Source organism: Vidua chalybeata, chromosome 4, assembly GCF_026979565.1.
Source record: "Vidua chalybeata isolate OUT-0048 chromosome 4, bVidCha1 merged haplotype, whole genome shotgun sequence".
Lineage (NCBI taxonomy): Eukaryota > Metazoa > Chordata > Aves > Passeriformes > Viduidae > Vidua > Vidua chalybeata.
This window is the reverse complement of record NC_071533.1, coordinates 67,612,671-67,633,461: the sequence shown is the minus strand read 5'-3', so window position 1 is coordinate 67,633,461 and position 20,791 is coordinate 67,612,671. Positions and strand designations below refer to the sequence as shown.

Here is a 20,791-nt window from a genome sequence, read left to right as displayed (position 1 = left end):
ACTCTTCACTGATGTGGTCCAACCCTCACTAAGTTACATATAAAAGTAAAGGAAATAATTATAATTTCCTCTTCAAAAAATAATACTCATCTAAGGGTTAAAGGAAGGCAGGACTGTCTCTTTTTTTTTCCCTGCAATAAATTAAGATAGTAAGAAAAGCATCCCAGTGTACCATCTAGATTTACAGCGGGGTTTTTCAATTTCATTTGTCATTGCCAAATACATTACACTGGGATTAAACTGTACAGGTTATTAAATACTGATTACAAGAAGACAGCGTGCTGTGGCAGGCAAATAAAACTTGCAAGTTACTGAAATTAAGGCTTTGAAAATGTTTTAAGGGAATTAATGTTTAATTAAAGATTTTGATCTATAAGGCATTCTAGTAATAGCTTCAGTTGGAGATTACACAAACCTGTGAGACATTTACAAGTAGAAAGGATACTTGATGTAGTATTTTCTTTAATTAATCCTGCACTGGAAGACCACCACAAGGGAATTTAGTGTTTGGTGTACAATAAAAAAGATCATTCCAGTTAGGAGGCACTTCAGCTTCTGTGGGGATATTTGCATGATCAAATTCACGTGCACATATTTTTAACAATACAGCATGAGAAGAACTTTGAATTTAGTGTGATTAAGAATATTTCTAACTCTACATCCCCAAGGGAACTTGTATATTAACGTGTCGGGACGTTTACAGATCTGAGGTATTTGGCTTAATAGTCACTTTTTTTCTTCTGCTGAATTTCATCTTTCTGTTACTGACTTCCAGAAACAACATAAATCATCAAAAGCATTTTGCTTTCCAACATGATTGATGGTTTTATCTTTCACTCAGACATTCTTCTACAAAGTCTTCTGTTTCCACTAAAAAAAAATTGTTTATATAATTTCCTGTAGTCAAAGCCAGTGACTGATCCTTTTCTGTTTTGCTCACTACATTTTAATGTTGATGGTCTGCATGACTTCCACACAGCTAGAAATGTCATTAAGGAAGTGTAAGAGGTGTTTGTAGATGTAAAAATACAAACAGAAAAGTCTCATGCTTTGAAAAAAAAAAAAAAAACCTCTTGGTCGCAGCTACCAAGGTTATGGAGTTACAGGGATGATAAAACTCCTGTGGAAGTTACTGGAAGGGGAAGTGAATAAACTTCACAAATTTTTAGTACAAAAACCTGACAGTTTTAGGTCTTTAAGTTCATCTTTAATCTGAAATGCATCGCCTTTCTGCTGATGAACTGAGTGAAATAAAGCTGCAAATATATTTTTGCGGATTCAGAAGGCTTGATAAATTGGAAAAAATCACTTTGAAAATTAGGACATCTCTCCTTTTCCTCCTCCTTTCCTGGTCCAGCTGGACTATAGACAGTGTCATTACCCCATTTTTTGTTAAATCCACACAGTTAAAAAATGAACCTGGCTTTATGTTTGAAAGATGTTAATACATATTACAGCTTACTAATATTCCTCACAGCTAATTTTTATCACTGGTTATACTATACTGATTTCCTCCTCATCACTTTAGCTATAATTGTTTGGTTTAATACCCAGAGCACACATCCTCTATGCTGCCTGCTTAATTATTTTCACCTCTTTTTATGTCACATTTCTCAGATCAGTAATTATGTCAGATCATAAACCCCATCCTACACTGACTATAATAACTTGACAAATAGTAATACTTTCTACAGAACATGGAATAAGGTGAGTTGGTTTAACAAAACACATAATTTCTTTCTAGTTAGTTTAATTAATTTATCTTAATTATTTAACCTATTAACCACAGGTTAATTAAATTGGATCTGATGCACTCTCTTACTGTATTTATATTGCCTTTTTTTTTTTTTTCCTGAATGGGACTAGTGTTTCATTACCTCTGTTGCTCATTAATTTTAGTGCTGCTGTTGCTCTTTCTTGAAACATTTGTTTCCTCCAGGGCCAAGTTAATCCATAATTCAGTGCTAATGGTAAATCTCCGTGCATTACCCACCATGCACAACCCAAAAGGGAATGGGGGGCGGGGGCTGGATCACACCAGGTAACAGAACCCACTGCAGGAATGCACCCTAAATAGCCACCACCAGCCTGCCTTGGGTGTAAAAGGACACCTTCTTCCACCTGCTTTTGATAGCAATTTTCTTCCCAATGCCATCTTCTAAAAATATATCCCTGCTTTTCTTCCCAGGTGCCAGGGAGCAGGGTGGGAGAGAAGTGGCAGCCCGTTTCTAAAGGCTTCTGAAGGCTCTTTTGAAAAGCACCTTGAAAAACCAAAGCCCAGAGCAAACGCCACAGCGAAACCAGCCAAGGTGGTAAAATCAAATTCAACAAATTCAGGTTCAGGAGCTCTCAGGAGAAGCTGCACTGCTTCTACTCAAGAAGTGAGAGAGAGCTGCAGTGCCTGCCCTCAGCTGGAGATCTACCACAGCATGCTCATCTATGAACTGTTACCTCTCCAAAAACATATGTAATAATGGTGATGGCCTGGAAAAGCAAGGAGCAGGGACTAGAAATACTTCTACTGCCTGTACACTTCACTTTCTTCAAACAGGCTTGTGGCAAGGCAGCTGAGCATCAGTGTAAGTGGGCTGTGTTGGTGACAGGGCAGAGCCAGGGCACAAAGCCACCCCAGGAGGGGATGGACTCCCTGCAGCACACCTGAATGTGCTGGCAGATGAAGATGAGGGTGGTCATGACAGATGAGAGAGCCTGGCAGACTCCAAGGGAAAGGACATGACCATTCCCAAGAGCTCCTGAAGTCAAACCCTATCTACTGACTGCAAATGTCAGCTGGGGGAGCTTGCACAAGGATTCAGATGCTAAATTTTCTTCAGGGGTTTTAATTCCACACAGACATTTTAATTCCAGCTGTGTGGTACAGTGCACACTGCGCCCATAACCCACAGCCCAAGACCCACTCAAAGTCCCACCCCAGAAGGGAAATCTGCTGCAAAAGCCCCCATGGGATCTACCCCAGCACCCAGAGCAGTTCAAGAATCAGACCTGCCCATCTTCAGGCTGTGGAGCCCCTGCTAAGCACAAAGCTGAATGAGATCACAGCTGGTTCAGGGCCAGAAAATAATGGTGCAGTAATGGGTTTATTGGCTTTTTGAGAAGGAGCTGTTTGATTTCAGGCAGAGCAGAGTCAACAGCAGCATTCACTCCTGCTAATCTCATTTCCAGCAGCACACTGAGTGAGAAGGCACTTGGGCACAAAGCTGTGCTCAATTGCTCTCTGTTTATCCAGGATTACATTAGGAGCCCAAGAGCATCTGAAAACAGCCCCTAGCCAGAGCTAGGGCTTTGCAAATGGCTTCTGCAGCACCTGGCTTGTGGGAAAAGAAATCCCAGTGTTTCCAGCAAGCTGCTGGCAGTTTGCTCAGTACAAGAGCTGGATTTAGATGCACAGGTTTTAGATGTGCAAACTGTAGAGTGTCTGCTGAGGAAAGTACTGCAGATAATAAGTGCTGACCAGATAATTTGGTGCATTTTAAATAATTCATTTACCTTAAGCAAAAAGAAATCAAATGCAGAGGGGTGGATTTGGCCAGGGTAAGTGATTCTTGCAAGGGGGAAGTTAGCAGAAGTTGGTCTGACCATGATCTACCTTCATTATCCACAAAATAAGTTATTTTGAGAACAAAAATTACCACCAAGTCTGGTATAACAGCTCTTTATTTCATAGTCTAAAACACAAAGAGAGGGCTTGCATTTCGACATCAGAACCATGCAAAGCACCTATACACCAAAAATGAGATACTGAACGAGTGTCTCCCTCCTGCTACACGTGAAAAATTTAGGCAGGAAGACTCTGTTTTCCTGTGCGTTCTGCTCTATCCTTCCACAAATCAACCAGCTGCGAGGGGTTGTAATTAACCTTCATTCCAAACCAAATCATTTGCCACTGAACACTATTTCATGATGCCCTAAGCTCCTAAAATATGCTCCTGTAAGCTTCATCAAGCACCCAGTTCTGCTCTTGGTCTACAAGGACAAAGTCCCAAACATCTCCAGCTACAGGACAGACTTTAATCAGAGGTACTGAATTAAACGAGAGCAGAGTTTGGCTCAAAGGATGAATGCCTCCTCCATACAGAAACCCAGAAAAGGCCCTTATTAGTTTCCCAGAGAGGGGGATGTAGAGACCACCCTAGGCTCAGAGAATTGTCCTGTGCACAGAGGACAACCAGACATCCTGAATATTAAAAAACAGTGGTATAGAAAAATAAGAGGCATAAAATACTGAACCAAAAAGGTTCCAAATAAGGCATCAGCAGGTCCCAACTGGATGTGCTCCTGTTACATACATCACCCTCCCAGACAGGATAGTTAGGAATGATGCATTAGGATTGTATTTCTGACCTCCATCATTAAGTGCTATGAGCAACCAGAAGGGTTCAAGTTCTCTTTGAAAAAAAACAACAACAACAAAAAAAAAAAAACCCTCCAAACACAAAACCAGGGAGTAATGTTTTGGTAAGTATTTCTTAGAAAAGAAAATAAAAATGTTAAAGCAATTCATTGAAACGACTCATTAAAAAAAGACGTCATTCCTGTAAAGTAAAAATATATATATATATAAATAGAATCTATTTTTTGTTTGGTTGGTTTTTTTAAAAAAAAGACATTCAGTAACACGTCAGCGGATCCTGATGGGCTTTCCCACGGGTCTCCTGCGACAGCCGCTGCTCCTTAAGGCAAAACGTCGGGTTGGCACGGGCAGGACAGCCGAGTCCCCGGGCAGGGCCCTGTCAGCAGGGCTGCTTCTCCCGCACGCTGACGGATCCGTCCTCCATCCCAAAATACACCACCTCGGCCATGTCGATGAACAGCCCCGTCTCCACCACGCCTGCGGAACGAGAGGTCGCTGGTTACTGCCAGAGCCGCCCCTGCGCTCGCGTCCTCTGCTCTGCCCGCGGGTTTGCTCGTTCCAAAGCACCACTGCCTCCATCAGAGGTTTGGAGAAGTGTCCAACCTGGACCAGCCACACTGGGAGCTTCTGGGAAGTCTTTTCCACGCAGCCACTTCCAGCAAAAACTCTCCAGAGACTGAGGAACCACTCCCAAAGCTCCCCCGACATTCATGCTGCCCCAGCCACCACTGCTGCACCAACACAACCACGAGAAAAGCATTTTCTGCTATCTGATGACCCATGGGAGCAAGAGGAAGCTGCACACACCCACAGGAGTGGAGGTCACTCCCTTTGCCTTCAAACTCACCTGAAAGACTTCCCTGTAAGAGATCACCTGGCTAACGCTTGTTCAAATGTTAAGACTTGGCAGCTCTGGTGCTACCTCTGCAATTTGTAACCCATTTGTAAATGTACTTTTGATTGCATTTAATTATGGGGTGCTCCTAACTTCACAGAGATCACTGAGGCACAGCCAGAGGCCAGGAAGGTGGAGAGAAATGGAGACAAGGGCTACCACAAGCACAAGGTGGCCAAAACCCTTCTCCCAGCACTGCATTTAGGCTTTAACAGCCACACATTTAGGCTCATCCACTTCCCTTAGCAGGTCCATTTCTGAGCAGAAAACAGGTCCCATTATTTACTATTCCTTTCTCAAACAACAAGAAATGCAGGGAAGAAGCTCCTGCTGTGCAGAGCAACCAGGCACTGTCTGCCTCTTACACAGACACAGCTCTAATGATACAGAGATTTGTACAGCCAAGGGCAGCAACTGGATTGGGATATGGAGCACTGCACCAGGACACCAGAGAGCCCTTCCAACCCCAACAATTCTGTGATTCTGTGATAAGCACTACTGAGAGAAGCAAAACCACTGACTAGAGCCTGTGCCTGGCATGGTGTTTCAGTTGTGGAGCCAGGACAATATATGGCTGCTTTGTGCATTGGATGGGATGTTGTGCATGGGATGTTGACATTTGTGCAACAAGATCCCAATCTGTTCCTGCACGTTCTGGCAACACACGAGCAGTCAGTGAAGGCAGCTGTGTGAAGGCAGGACTGCAGGGACAAGCTTTGCCAAGACATCCAGACATCCAGATGCTGCTTCCCTGCAGCTTCCCTGAAGTTCAGAGAGTGCCAGTGCCCCTGGGCAGACCTGGATGGTCCAGAGGCAGCTCTTGGCTGGGCAGCAGCTCTCATGCAAGGCAGGAGTCCTTGCAAAGAGGCTGTTTTGTTTGCAAACAGAGCACTCAGCCACTGCTGCTCGAGCCCAGCAAGAGCTTGAGTACACTTCATCCTCACAGCAAGGCCAGCAGGGAGGGTTTCCCAATGGGAATGGGATGCAGAACTGGAAGCAGCTCTTGGAAAATACCATAGCACAGTGCAAACCCTCCCTCCAGAGTGCACCGGTGTTTCCTCTAAAGTCCCTCCCTCAATGGGCACAAGGAGAGTAAGGAAGAGGACAGCATTGCTGTGCTAATGGGAAACAGTGTCAACATCAACCAATATCACTCCAGGTTTTCACCACCGTGTGAGAAAAGCCCCATGGGCACAATTGTACCAACTGAGCTGACTGCTCTCTTGAGTAGAAACAAATGCAGGGATCTGCAGGAGGGCAGCAAATACACACACACACACACACATTTCCTGATATCCAAGAGATACCACAGTCCAGGTTACTTATCACACACCAAGCCTCAGCCAGCTTTTGTGGTTTTTAAAAAAATCACAGACATCACCTGGTATCATTTTGATAGCGGTGTTCACTTCACGCCACTCGTGAACCTTGTCAAACTTCCAGTCCAGGATGAAGTTCCCATTGTCTGTCACCACAGGGCCCTGGAAGCAAACACAGTTGTCATGGCATGAGCCTCCTGCTCCCAGCCAGGGATTGTCACAGCCCCCACTGGGACCAGCTGTCCCCTCTGCAGTGGTTTAGAGTCATCATTCAAGTCAATTTGGGCCATCCCCACAATAAACCTGTCAGTGAAACCATCACCAGCTCGAGACCCTCTCTGACTGCCCTGCAGCCCCCCAACAGCCCCAGAGCAGCAGGTCAGACCCAGGCTGGCAATCCCTCTGCTCCCTGCTGCAGGATGCTTCTTTAGCAGACTTAGCCAGAGAGGCTTTCAATGAGCAGCCTGAACACATGAATACACGATCCAGTAACCAAAGTGTAATAAGGAGGAATTACACAAGATGTCACTTGTGGGACTGAAAGTCCAGATTTCACCAGATGAAGGGCCAGACCTCTAGTCCTCCTTTTGCCCACGTTCAGGTGGATCCCCTGGGGAAGCAGGGCTGACAGGGACACTCACTGCTTTGTTAACAGCCATCCGCAGCTCCACGACACCGCCGAATTTTTTGGTCAGGGCTCTGGTGACAGGGACATAAGCCATGGGGATGACCTCGATAGGAACTCCCTTCTTCCACTGCTCCCCCAGGCTGTCAGATTTTTTCCTGAGGGCACAGATTGAGGTGGGATTAGTGCTGGACATTACACTGCTGACACCATTAACATCACCAGGCCCTTGGCAAACCCCTCAGGCACAAGGCTCAGGAGGACACAGGGTCAGCAAGAGCCAGTTTAATGCACAATGCTCTATCCACTCAAAAGCCCGGTTTTGACATGCTTTGGACAAGCAGAACGGGAGTTGTTTTTTCCACAGCCCCATGGCTGGAAAATTTATCCCATGCTGACAATCACTGAGCTCAGAGAGCAGAACTGCCACTTCCCCACAAGCTCTGCTGACTCCCAAGCAGGCCTGCTGAGTTGAAAATTAAGAAAAAAAGATAAATTGAATTGCTGAAATACTGAGAGCCAGGCTCATTTCCACCCATTCCTGCTCTCCTGTAACCATTGGAATGACAATAATGGCCCAACACAGCACCATCTGAAACCTCCCATGGAGGAGAAAGGTATTATGAACAGTAATATCTTCACCTGTAATCAGCAATAACAATGAAGCACTTTGCAAATCCTGCAACTATCTTCTCCTGTGTCAAGCAGCCACTGCAAGGGAGAAAAAAAAAAAAAAAACAAACAGAAAACATCAGACTGCTCCTCACTGTGCCTAATGGCCTTGAAATCCAGTCCCCTCTAATATGTTCTTGCTGGTTTTGGAGTTACCATTGCCCCCCACCTTACACTCATTATCTCCACCCCTCACTTTGTGCCCCTTGTCCCTGGCAGCCTTGGCCAGGAGCCATCTCCCACTGTGGGTGCACACACAGCCCTGCACAGGCTCCCCTCCAGCCCAGCCCAGAGACACCCACAGCCACACAGTGCCCCCAGCACCAGCACTGCGACAGACAGACAGACAGACAGACAGATGGACAGCAAGGCTCACCCGCCACCTTTGATAAGGTTGAGATCAGAGTCCACCTCATCAGCTCCATCGATGGCAACATCAAGCTGTGGGAAGAGGAGAAAATGGATGTGCAAACCCCTCCTGTGCAGCACCCAGGCCCTGCTCCTGGTGCAGCTCCGGGGCTGGAGTGTCCCAAGCAGCAGTCACAAACGTCACCAGAGCTGGGACCACCTTGGTGCCAGCCTGACCAGAGACAAGTGTCTGATGGGCCAGCCAAGGACACCCTGAGACCACCCAAGCCCCTCTAACAGCCAGAGGCATGTGAGAGGAAGAGAAACCCAAACCAACTACTGGCCTGCAAGGCACATCTCTTTAGCCTCTGGTGTTGTTTAAGGAGCAGCATGCAAGACTTTCCCAGGAAAAATCTTTGACAGTTCAGCAACATCCCTGTCTCAAGCCTCATCTTGGAAGAGATGCCCAAGCAGCTGGAGACAACACAATCCAGCAGCCTTCTTGCTATCTAAAGGGACAAGAACTAAGAAAGAACTTGGGGGAAAAATACACTAAACCTGTTCAAATCATAGAACCATCAAGGTTAGAAAAGACCTTTAAGATCATTGAGTCCAGCCATTCAACAAACCCTGCCAGGTCCCCACGAAACCATGTCCCTAAGCATCAAATCTACATGTTTTTTGAACATTTCCAGGGATGCTGATTCCACCACTGCCCTGGGCAGCCTGTTCCAGTACTTGACCAACCATTCAGTGCAGAAATTTTTCCTAACAGGCAATCTGAACCTCCTGTGGCATAATTTGAGGCTGTTTCCTGTTGTCCCAACTCAAGTTCTGCAGCATGGCTGCTCAAACTCAACCTCAAGGCAGGACTAAGGAGCCTGGATGCTTTCTGAACGACCAGGTGAGAGGAAAATCAGGTGAGGTCTCACCTCTGTGGTCCCACTTACCTCTGGATTTCGGTCCAAGTCACTCAGTGTTAAGCCATTCTGCAGGATCAGCTGACGAGCCTGTGCACCAAGAAGACAACAAACACCATTTACACCAGTGCCAGGAAAGGAAAACAGATTCTTGGTGTCCTTCCCTGGCTGCAGCAAGGATGGAGCCTCCCTGGGAGAGCTCCACTGCTCCACTCTGAGCTCGTGGAGAGGCTGCAGCAGGAACACACAGCAAGGAGAAAATGATGTTTCCACACCAGAGCAGTTTAATCAAAAGAAAATCCTGCTGCTGATTTGAACTAAAATGCTCAGGTGGTACAACAGAACTTCTGGGTTTGGGTGTCTCCATACTAAATAGCAGGAGGCCTCAACAGCTTGGTGGGAATCACTTGTATCTAAGCACTAAAGCAGATACGGAATTTTTAAATCCTATGTTGTTTCAGCTTGGACATCATTCTCCCTTACACCCATCCAGCCCTTCTCATCTCCTTCTGCTGAAAAATGGGACCAAGAAAATTAAATATTTACACCACAGCAATGTGGAACTAACAGAGAAAGTATTTTTCACATTGGAAATAAGCTAAAAAGTAAATAGCAAATGCACAACTCATGGGAAAAGTGTGGAAGCTGCTGAAACAGCTGCTTGGTGGCTCTGATCTAGGTCTCCTGCAGTGGCTGTTTCCCTCTAGTGGCAACACAAATCAGGGTACCCAGAGCTGCCCTTGGCTCAGTCGCTCAGCTTGAACAGGGAATTCCAGAATTGTTTAGCCAGGTTTACTAACATCAAGTCCAGCCCTTAATCCAGCACTGCCCAGGCCACTGCTAAACCATGTCCCCAAGAGTCACATGTACATGGCTTTTACATCCCTCCAGGGATGGTGACTGCACCACTGCCTGGGCAGCCTGTTCAGTGCTTGACCACCTTCTCAGTGAAGAAATTTTCCCTAATATCCAATCTAAACCTCTCCTGGCACAACTTGGGGCCATTTCCTCTTGTCCTGTTATTTGTTTCTTGGGAGAAGAGACCAACCCCAACGTGGCTGCCCCTCCTGTCAGGGAGTTGTGGAGAGTGAGAAGATTCCTTTTCTCCAGCCCCTCAGCTGCTCCTCATCACAACTATGCTCCAGACCCCTCCCCAGCTCCACTCCCTTCTCTGGACACACTCCAGCCCCTCAGTGCCCTTCTTGTCATGAGGCACAAAACTGAACACAGGATTCAAGGTGTGGCCTCACCACTGCCCAGTAGAGAGGACAATCCCTGCCCTGGTCCTGCTGCCACAGGCCAGGTGCCCCTGGCCTCCTTGGCCACCAGGGCACACAATGGTTCGTGTTCCCAGCACCCCCAGGGCCTTTTCTGCTGGGCCTCTTTCCAGCCACTCTGCCCCCAGCCTGCAGATCTGCAGGAGGTTGTGGCCAAAGTGCAGACCCAGCACTTGGCCTTGCTGAACCTCAGACCCTTGGCCTTGGTCCATCCACCCATCCAGCCTGTCCAGATCCCCTGCAGAACCTTCCTGCCCTCCTGCAGATCGACACTCCCACCCAACTTGGTGTCATCTGCAGACTCTCTAACTGGTTGAATTTTCTATGTTACAAATCATGATTTGAGTGAGATTCCCTCCTTGCACAGACTCTGCTCGAGTCCAAACGTGCTACCATGCTGCAGCTAGACCAAGAAACCCCAGTGCAACAGCCTGGATCAGCTGATTCCCCTGAATTCTACCCACTAACACTAACAAAGTGCATCAGTCACAGGCACTGGCATCCCAAAAACATTAGAATTAGCAGGTGGCACTCCTGGCAACAAGGTAAGATTTGAATAGTTTATCATGGCATTTCATAGCATGCAGTTTTAAAACCCATGGGCTGTGGTACCCTAAGGACTCCCACCAATTATAGGAATAAAAACCAGTGGGTTGGCATTCATCACATGGTGCCCACAAAAGGAGATTTCAGGAATCTGGGAAACTCAAAGCATTGAAAAACACTGTGCTGCACATGCAGGCCAGACCCTGAACAGGCTTAGAGTCAGCGGTGTGGCAACGAGGTGGCTTGGCTGTCTCCAGGCTCTGCTTGCAAGGCAATGGGAGCAGTGGGAATCAAAAGCAGAGTTCCCAGAACTGAGGGAAAAGTGGTGGGAACTGCACAGCACTTGACAGAGCAGTCCCACTCCGTGCTCTCGCACACGTCCCGGTGAGAAGAGACAACGCAAACGCCAGGGACAGATACTTACCCTGCTCTAGCTTTACTGATGGTGATGGATTAATGACCTGACAACAGGGAAGGGAGGAGTATAAAAGCCCACTGAAACCAACTCTTCCTTGCCAGTGACCTCAGGCAGCCATCTACACCTGTACATAGTGAAAATAAAATGCTGTTTTGCTGACCTGGCAACGCTCCACTCGGAATTGGTTGAGGTCTAAGGGACTGCAAGAGATACAAGGCAGCCCCATGTTGGGAATTTTGGCTCCTGCAGGTGTACAATCTCTCTCTTCCCTTTAACAGCAACTTTTTGTTTTACTGGTAAGAAACTCGGTGGTGTTAAATGAACAATGACAACATTTCAAGGCAGGACAGGCTCCAGCCTATGCTCACTACAAGAGCTTCATCACAATTTTCCTTAAGAACTAATGACTGAACTCAGAACGCTTCTCCTAGATTCAAAGGGGACATAGCATTTTGGGGTGGGAATCATTTGAGACAGATCAAAGACAGACTCTCACCACAGTCTATATAATCAACAGAAGTACCAATATTGGAATTTTTTTTTTTCCCACTTTCTGGCCTTTGCAGCACCTTGCACTATACCCCAGTTGTTTCCAACAGCTGGGAAACGAGAGCCCTGTCACCCCCACACCTAAACAACTGCAGGGTAAGAGGATGTTAGGTTTTCCTAAGCTTTTAGAATAATTCAGGTTGGTCTCTCTCCATCCAACCTGCAGGTCAAAGCAGGGTCAGCTGCCAGGTTGCTCAGGGCTGTATCCAGCCAGTCCCTGAACACCTCACAGGACAGGCTCTGCCCCGCCTGCCACACTGCCCTCATGGTGACAAGGCTGTGACAAAAGTACAGTCCCCAGGACCATGAGAAGGACACATGCCCAATTCCTTGACTGGGGTATTGCCACCCAGCCTTGAAGACCCTTCGGGTTGTCCCCACCGTGTCACCTGCCCAAAAGGAGGTTTCCATCTCAGGGAACGGAGGCAAAGAGATCAAAGCCAGTTGACAAAGGCAAGGGAGATGCTCAGAGGCTTCCCCAGCAGATCTGTATTCCACCACCAAGCCAGATTCTCCCTCCCGCCCTCTCAACATCTAGCTTGCTATGAACCAATTCCTGCAAAGGCTGCACAGCAAATAAGAGGTTAAGCGAATTCCTCTTCTGCAATTTTTTATCAAATCCAGCTGATGCTTTTGAAGTTCCTGCTGAAAACACAAGAGCTTACTATTATTCTTTACAGCTGTCAGGGCTGACACAGACTCAAAGGAGACAAAGTGTCTCCAGTGAGCTTTGCACTACCACCCTGGTTCATCACAAAGCAGCATTTTCCTGCAAGTGGGATCCAGAGGAAGCCACACACCAACCCTGACACAACCAGCCTTACCACACTGGCTCCAAATACACCTCCCAGCCCTGAGCTCAGGTCAGGGTAACACAGCACCATCACCTTCTTTGTGAGGTCTTTCTGTAGGCTGCACCAGGACTGCTTTCACTGGTTCATTCACACCACTGTGAACCAGAGAGAGGCAGGGTGGCCTCCCACAGCCCAGGGGGAGATCCCCTGCAGGAGTGTTTGGACTGGCAGGAAGCAAAGGAGGAAAGCACTCACCTGAAAGGATGTAGGGATGCAGACAATTGTCAGGTTCTCCTCCTTAACTCTCTCAGCTGCAGGCAAAAAGCAGAAGCCTTGGTTTGTTCATTGCACAAAGCAAAAACACAGCAACTTTCTCTTTAAGAAACCTCAGTTTAGCACAGCCCCTCTGATTCATTGCAATTACTTGCTTGGCTTGCAAATAACTCAGTCACGCTCAAAAAGCAAACAGGTGCCCCCCTCCATGGGCTCAGGCTCAGTTTCAACAGCCAGAAATGTTTAAACACCCACTCTGGCCCAGCCCAAGCCACCATGAGCCATTAACCTTTATGTCTCCAGCAGCAGAGGAGCCCCATCAGCAAATCCTCACCTGGGAAATCGGCCCCATCCCCTCTCTCACTCCATTAGACAGGTTTTTGCTGCTCTCCATGTAAACACAGAGCTCCAGCAGCTGTCTGAAAGGTTTGCTGGCTTGTTGCCCTGGGGACATCACATTAATTTATTATAGAACATTTAAATATATAGCAGGAAAAGAACTAATAAAGTACAGTATTCCATTAAATGGAAGGAAATATTTCCTCCCCCAGGCTAACCTCAAATGACTAAAATCTATTACTAAGATATCATTATGGATAAAATGTTATTTTAGTAATTATAATACTCAGGCACAAGCCAACAGCCAAAGAGCCAGCAAGAGCTCGTGCACCAGAGCAAGCACACGAGCTACATGCTCCAAGGTAATGCTGCTGCTGGAAGAATTGAACATGCACTACATGAGGCTGGATGTTGTTACAAGCCACATCCCAGTTCTAAAGCAATCAGGAGACGTGAAAAGCCAGAATTTGCAGCCTGGAACAGCCACTCCTCTTCAAATACAATAGCCATTTATTTAGTCTGATTCTGTGCTCAAGGAGGGAGTGCTTGCTGTACTGAGCCAAGCCCAGAAGGCTGAACAGCAGCTCCTAGACAATGAAGTGCATCACACACAGAGTGGGAAAACGGGTGACAAGGGGCAGCCCCAGCCCTGCTGTGTCCCTGCACAGTGAAGGGCTGAGCTGTGCTCAGAACTCAGCCTGCTCTGGGCTGCAGGACAGCTCTGCCCAAGGGAGCTGGAGGTCACCACGGGACTCCTCAGATAGGCAGAGTCACCCAGGTGGGACACACTGAACTGTGCTGCCCAGGGAAGTGGTGGAATCTTCATATCTGGAAGTGTAGATTTAACACTTGGGAGTATGGCTGGGTGGAGAACACAGTGGTGCTGTGTAGGGTTTGAGGATCTTGGAGGTGTTTTCCAACCTTAATGATTCTGTGGTTCCCCTTCTGTATCCAAGCAAGATCCCCAAGAACAACAGGGCTGATGCTGCACTCCCATGGCCCCCACAGCTGCTCTGCTCTGCATCCAAGGACATCCAAAGTTCAGCACCTCCACAAGCAGGGCTGAGACTGCCCTGCAAAGGAACTTTAAACCTCTGCACCCTCTGTAATGAGCCATGACAGTAATTACCCTCACACTCACTCTGCAAAAATGCATTTGCCTCACTTGAATATTTTACTGAAATTTTCTGAATAAATCCCTGAGCAAAATCCTGCACCTGGAGCAAGTAGGTAAACGTGGCTGCGGGGTACATAAATAAAATGCAGCAGGATTTCACATTCCTCATTTTCATTACACCTCAGCAGGGCCCTCAGTGTGAATCATGTGGATGTGGGGAGCAGAATGAGCCACAGGCAAACGGGTTAAAGGAAGCAGAGCAGCTGCATGGCCCCGAGCCACACAGCAAGTCAGCACTGGGCAGAGCTGGCAAAGCTGGATCCAGACCAAGGAGCCCAGCTCCAGTTTGTGGTGGGTGCCAGTGGAGAGCTTTTCCTGGCTGTCAGGAACAGGTGGCAAATCATTACCTCCTCAGGACTCTCAGGCTATAAATTTGGAGCCCAATGCCCAGTTTTAACCTTCAGCTTCAAGCAGGACACAGCAGCCAGTGAACAGACCCAAGGCATCAGCTCTAAGTCAGCACACAGGGGATTTTTCAAGTAGTTGGGGCAGATGGAAAATGGGACTTTTTGTGGTGGGAGGGACAGGAAGGGGACCATCCTACCTAATCGTTGCACTGCATGTACAATCGTAGATCCGCTTCCGATCCCAAGAACTTGATTGTTCTGCAAATCAAAGAGAGACAGAGGAATGCTGTTACTGGAGGCTCCAGACTCCACTTCCCCAGTAAACCTGGCATTATAAACACATGCAAGAGGAGCCTTGTCCAGGGATGCACGTGAATACAGCATCTCAGCACTCTGCACGCAAGGGAGGGAACACACTGTGCCAGCGAGGGCACAGCCATGGTCTGTGGCCAAGGGATTTTAATCAACTCTCCCTCTCATTAAAGGACATGTGCTTGCTAATTACCAGCACAGTCCGATCTCAGGGTGTTCAATGCACACTCACTGGTGGTTGCTGGCATTCCATGAAAGCTCTCCTGCTGGAAAGCTGTGAATTTCAGACAATACCACAGAGAAAGAAGGGGAAACAACCTCAAGATAAAATCTCCCAAGGAAGCCACACAGTAAAAGGCTGCGTTTGCTGCCAACCATATCATTAGTAAACAGCACAGATGCACCAGGAGCCAAAGCAGAGAGCACAGCAGCTGTTCCTGTGAATAATAAAAAATGTCTTCCAAAAACAAGAGTGTAAAGCTGCCTATAGGAGAGTCCAGCAAAACTTGGAAAGCGGGTGAGCCTGGCAGCATGTGCTGAAGAGGATGAAATTTTAACCACAGCTCCATTCTGGCCTTTCTCTGTGTATTGCCTGATTTAAGAAAGATCACTGCCCTGTCATCTGTAACACAGATACACTTCTAAAAGGTGATGCAGACTGAGGTGGATGGGTGCACTTGTGTTACTTCTGCAAGACATGTTCTCTGCCACGTCAGTCTCTGTTTATTATCAACTCGGTTTCCCACCCCCTGTAAGTGACCTGCAGCCTTCTGCACTTCCCATTTTCAGTGTACTTTGTCTTCTTTGGATGGGATCCAAAGCTTAAATTGACTTAAAGAGGCCCAGCATCACCACAGAGACTTCAAATGAGGAAGATGTGAAGACAACCAGAGATGCAGGCACAGAGCTGTTGTGCATTATCTCTTGGATATTCAATAGATCTGGAGCTCTTTCCTCATGTGCAGCAAATCCAGAGTTCAGCAGCTGTGGAAAAAGCCACACCTGCAGCACTTTAACCAGCTAAAATCTTGCTGTCACGCAAGTTTACCTGGAAAGGTGGAGTTCAAGACAGGTCACACTCCCCTAGGTTTAGTCATTTTTCTTGCTTCTGCAAGTTAAAAGCTTAAAGAAAACAGAAGTTCTCCAAAACCAGAGGCTCAGCTCTCACTAAACCACTGTGACTCTGCAAAAGCTGGCCAGAGCAACAGGTGACTGCTGCACACCTGCAATGTGGCCAGCAGACACCCAACAGCTCCTGAGGCTCTCGTGTCACCCACCCAGCAGCAGAGCCAAGCAAGACCAGCCAAGGAAGGGGCAAGCAAAGCTGTGCAGAGGCTGGCAGGACATGGGCAGTACCAGTGTTCCCAAAAGACTTGTTTTGACCCAGGGAGAGGAAGTTTCTTCTCTTTGCCCTCATTTCTGTAGGGTGGGACAGCTTCTTGGAGCAGCTGGGTACCCTAAAGGGATGGGGAAAGCTTCAGCATGGGCAACTCCACTGTAATGAAGCAGGAAGAGCACACAAGGGTCCCAGCCCATCCATTTATCAGTGATTAGAGGTGAAGCAGCACTTTGAATCAGTCTAAACTGATGTCACAGCCCCTGCCTTACCATGACTCCCACCTCTCCCTCCTCAGCTCCAACCCCAGCCAGACCAGGGGCAAAAACAACCATGAAACATTTTAAAAACAAGGGCAGGGCAAACATTGGTGAGAAGCAGAGCACTGACAGCAGCACCTCATGCAAAAAAAAATTACATTTCAAGTTGTTTACCAAAAGCCCACCAAACAAAACCAAGGCACTGAGCCACAGCACAGCTGAGGACCCCAGTATGGGTGAAGTGGGCAGCGACCACAGCATTTTCTCAGCCAACCCAAGGGCCTAAAGACACTGCCCAGCACTACAGAAGCCAATAAGGCAACACAGATGGAGCAGTACCAGCAGCACACAGCCACTGGCCAGTCCCACATAAAGTTTCCAAGGCCAGAGAACAAAAAGCTCCATTTAAAAGCAGTAGATAAATACAGAGCAAAGCCCAGAGTTTGCTCAGTCCTCTCTGGGGCAGTAGGACATAGGGCAGTAGCTGTATTTTCATTTCTAACAGAGGTGCTCGCAGGGCCCGCCCTCAGAGGTGTTGTATAAACGCAAAGCCAGCTCTCCCCAAGCAGCTTAGAGCTCTAAAGCCCCAACCCTGTGCCACCACTCCCCCAAGCTGTCACAGCCCCACAGTCCACGGTCTCTGAGGCTGGTCATCTCAGTGGCTGGTCATCTCAGTGTCCACTCCAGAACTGGGCAACTCTGCTCCTGCAGCTGCCCAGGGACAAGTGCTGTGGGTAAACACACCAATCTAGCTTTAATTAAAAAAAAAAAAAAAAAAAAAAAAAAAAGAAACAGAAAAACAAGTTATCCTCTCCTAATCCCCCCTCCCACACCCAGGTTTATATCTGCCACACAAGGAGCTGCTGTCCTGGCCAGGCAGGGATGGGTGTGAAGGTGGATGCCAAGCGAGGAGCCTCATCCAGTACCAGTCCCAAGCCCCCAGTGCCACAGATTTATGGCACAGTTAAGCAAGAGAGATTTGTCCAGGAGAACCAAATCCTGGTGTCTCCTACACACCCCTGCTGTGCAAGGGAAGCCTTAGCTTTGCTTTCAGAGATAACATTGCTCCCTCCTGAGAGCTCTAACAAGAAACACAAACGTATCCATTACAAACAGCAGCTGCCCCCTGCCAGCACAAACTGACAGCTGAGACCATCCAGCTCCTGGGCAGTGACTCTGACCTCCTTCTCCATCATTTCTTGAAGCCAGCTTGTACAAGCACACAGACATTGCCTAATTTACCTAACCGGCATCACAAGTCGGACATTGAACTTTAATTAGTCGGGACACATCCAGAAACATTATCCTCAGTTTGCCTGGCCATAAAACAGCACAAAGGCCAGCTATTTCACTATTAAAGTCCCAAAAGTACTGGTCTTAACCCAAATCAAAGGAGCCCCTATTTATGATGCCTCACAGCAACAGTGGTGTCTTGGCTCCCTGCCTTGTGAGACGAGTCCTTCCTCGCACAACCCCTCAATGCACAATTTTGGGTTTGCCTTGGGTAAGAAAGGGGATTTTTATGCAACTACCAGAGCCCAGAGGCTCCCCCATCTCACAGACTGACCACCTTTGATGGTGTTGGCCTGGAAGGGGCTGGGTCTCACACAGCATGTGGCTGTGCTCTCAGACAGGTACAGACTGCTCAAAGGAATGGGGCTGCAGAACGAACAAAACTTCCATGGGACATAAGGGAAGCCATCTGAACCTCAGAACACTAACCCAGCGAGGGGGAAGCAGGAAGGAAAAGGGATTTTTTTTCTCCCCTAACTGCTAATATCTACATTCTTAGCAGCAACTCCTCACCCCGATTTCACCACTGCTATTGCGAAAGGGCTGGCACAGCAAGCGCTGCGATAAACTCCTGCGTGACTGTAACCGTTGATCGTTGAGCTTCCAAATCAGGCTGTGCCAAACTTCAGGCAGCTCCAGCCCTGACATTCATGGGGCTGACTCAAGCCCCTGGCTGCATTTCCCTCCCTGCAGAGGACAAGACAGAATCCCCTGGTCAGGGACTGTTGCTCCTTGCTTGGGTGCTCACAAATGGGGTGCAGCAGCAACACATCCTGGATTTGGAGAAAGAAGCAGTACATGGCATTAGCCTGAACTCCCACCACAGCCCAGCTCACAGGACGGTACAAGTCAAAGTCTGGAGGTGCAAAACATTATCCCAAATTCAGCATACACAGTGCTGAGCTGGATCAGGCATGAAGCTGCTGCTAGGGAGGCACACACTGGGGAAGGAAAAGCAGTCTTCTCCTTTTGCCTCAGCTAAAGGGAGTGAAGTCCAAAACAAAGGAGAAAGAGACTCAGGAAGACCCATCCATGCACCCCAGGGTCATGCTTTACACCCAGGACTGTTCATGCTCTGGGGGGGTGGGGGTTCTCAGTGGCCCCCACTGCATCCATGAACCTCGGGGCTGCTCTGTGCACAGCAGGATTCCTGAAGCCCACCTGAAGCCCATTCATGCCCTGGGAAGTTCAGTTCATTCCATGGCCATTCCATACACTGGGGAGTCCCGGCACTCCCTGTCCCTGCACCCGGAGCTGCCTCACACAGCCCTGGGTCTGGCAGTGCACTGGATGGCTCCGTGTACCCCTAAGTTTTATGGGGTCCCAGCATCCCAAAGCCTGTCCCTGCAACCGGAGCATCTCCATGAACCCACGGGCATCCGTGCTCTGGGAGAGTCCGTAGCTGCTCTGTGCTTTGGGGTGTCCCTGCACCCTAGAATCGCTTCATGCATCCCAAGGTCCATCCGTGCACCGGGGGACTCTGCACTCCCTGTGGTCGCTTCGTGCTTTGGGGAGTCCCGGCACCCCAGATCCGTGCATCCCGCAGCCTGTCCATGCACTGGGAAGCTCCGTGCACTTCACTGCCACTCCGTGTACTGGGGGGTCCCGGCACCCCAGAGCCTGTCCCTGCAAACCAGAGCCGCTCCATGCACTGCAAAAATCCGTGCGCCCCGCGGCCGCTCTGCGCTTTGTGGAGTCCTGACACCCCGGAGTCGCTCCGTGCACCGGGGGACTCCGTGCAACTCGCGGCCCCTTCGTGCATTCAGAGTCGCAGCACCCCAGAGCCTGTCCCTGCGCCCGGAGCCGCTCCACGCAGCCCGGGACCCGTCCGCGCCTCTGGAGACTCCGCGCACCATGTGGCCGCTCCGTGCATTAGGGGATCTCTGCACCCCGAGCTCAGTCCGGGGATTAGGGGGGGTCTCTGCACCCCGGAATCGCTCCGTGCACTCTGAGCTCCGTCCGTGCACTGGGGGCCTCCACGCACCCTGTGGTCCCTCGTGCATTCGGGGGTCCCGGCACCCCGGAGCCTGTCCCTGCACTCCGGGATCTGTGTATTGGGGGCTCCGTGCGCTCCAGAGCTTCTCCATGTGCTGGGAAGTTCCGTGCACCCCGTGGTCGCTCAGGGTACTGGGGGTCCCGGCACACCAGATCCCGTCCCGGCACCCCGGAGCCGCTCCGTGTACTGGGGGTTCCCGGCACCCAGAGTTTGTCCCGTCACCCTGGAGCCGCTCCGCGCACTCCATGGTCACTGCACGGATTGGGGGACCCCAGCACCCTGCAGCCACTCTGTGCTTTGGGGGGGGTCCCTGCAGCCCGGAGTCCCTCCGTGCACTCGGGGTCCGTCCGTGCTCCCGGAGGCTCCGCGCACCCCGCGGCCGCTCCGCGCCCCGGGGCTCCGAGCCCCCCGCGCCCCGCAGCAGCCCGGGCTGCCTCACCTGGACGTGCTTGTCCACGGCGGCGAAGGCGGCCCGTTTCTTGGCCTCCTCTGCCATCGTGCCGCCAAGCCGCCCGCGGGAGAAGCCGCGCCGCGCCGCCGCCCGCCCCGTTCGGACCCTCCCTGGCGGCCGGGCAGCCAGGGGCGTGCTCCGGAGCAGGGCGAGCCGGCCGGGGAGCCGCATGCCGGCGCGGCCCGCCCCCGGGGGGCTCTTCCTCACGGGCTGCAGGCCTGGGCCGTGCCGGCTCCTCTCCTCCTCCGCCTCCGCCTCCTCCTCCTCTTTCT

General features: G+C 49.4%; 1 protein-coding gene across 1 annotated transcript; it reads right to left on the bottom strand.

Moving 5' to 3' along the window:
• Window positions 1–3,657: 3,657 nt before the first annotated feature.
• RPIA (ribose 5-phosphate isomerase A) lies at window positions 3,658–20,751 on the bottom strand. The gene is made up of 9 exons (XM_053941374.1): window positions 20,508–20,751; window positions 15,069–15,129; window positions 12,991–13,046; window positions 9,182–9,241; window positions 8,260–8,324; window positions 7,854–7,922; window positions 7,228–7,369; window positions 6,649–6,748; window positions 3,658–4,849 (listed from the first exon to the last, which is right to left on the bottom strand). The coding sequence occupies exons 1-9, from the start codon at window positions 20,688–20,690 to the stop codon at window positions 4,752–4,754; spliced, it is 834 nt and encodes a 277-aa protein (XP_053797349.1). The 5' UTR covers window positions 20,691–20,751; the 3' UTR covers window positions 3,658–4,751.
• Window positions 20,752–20,791: the final 40 nt, after the last annotated feature.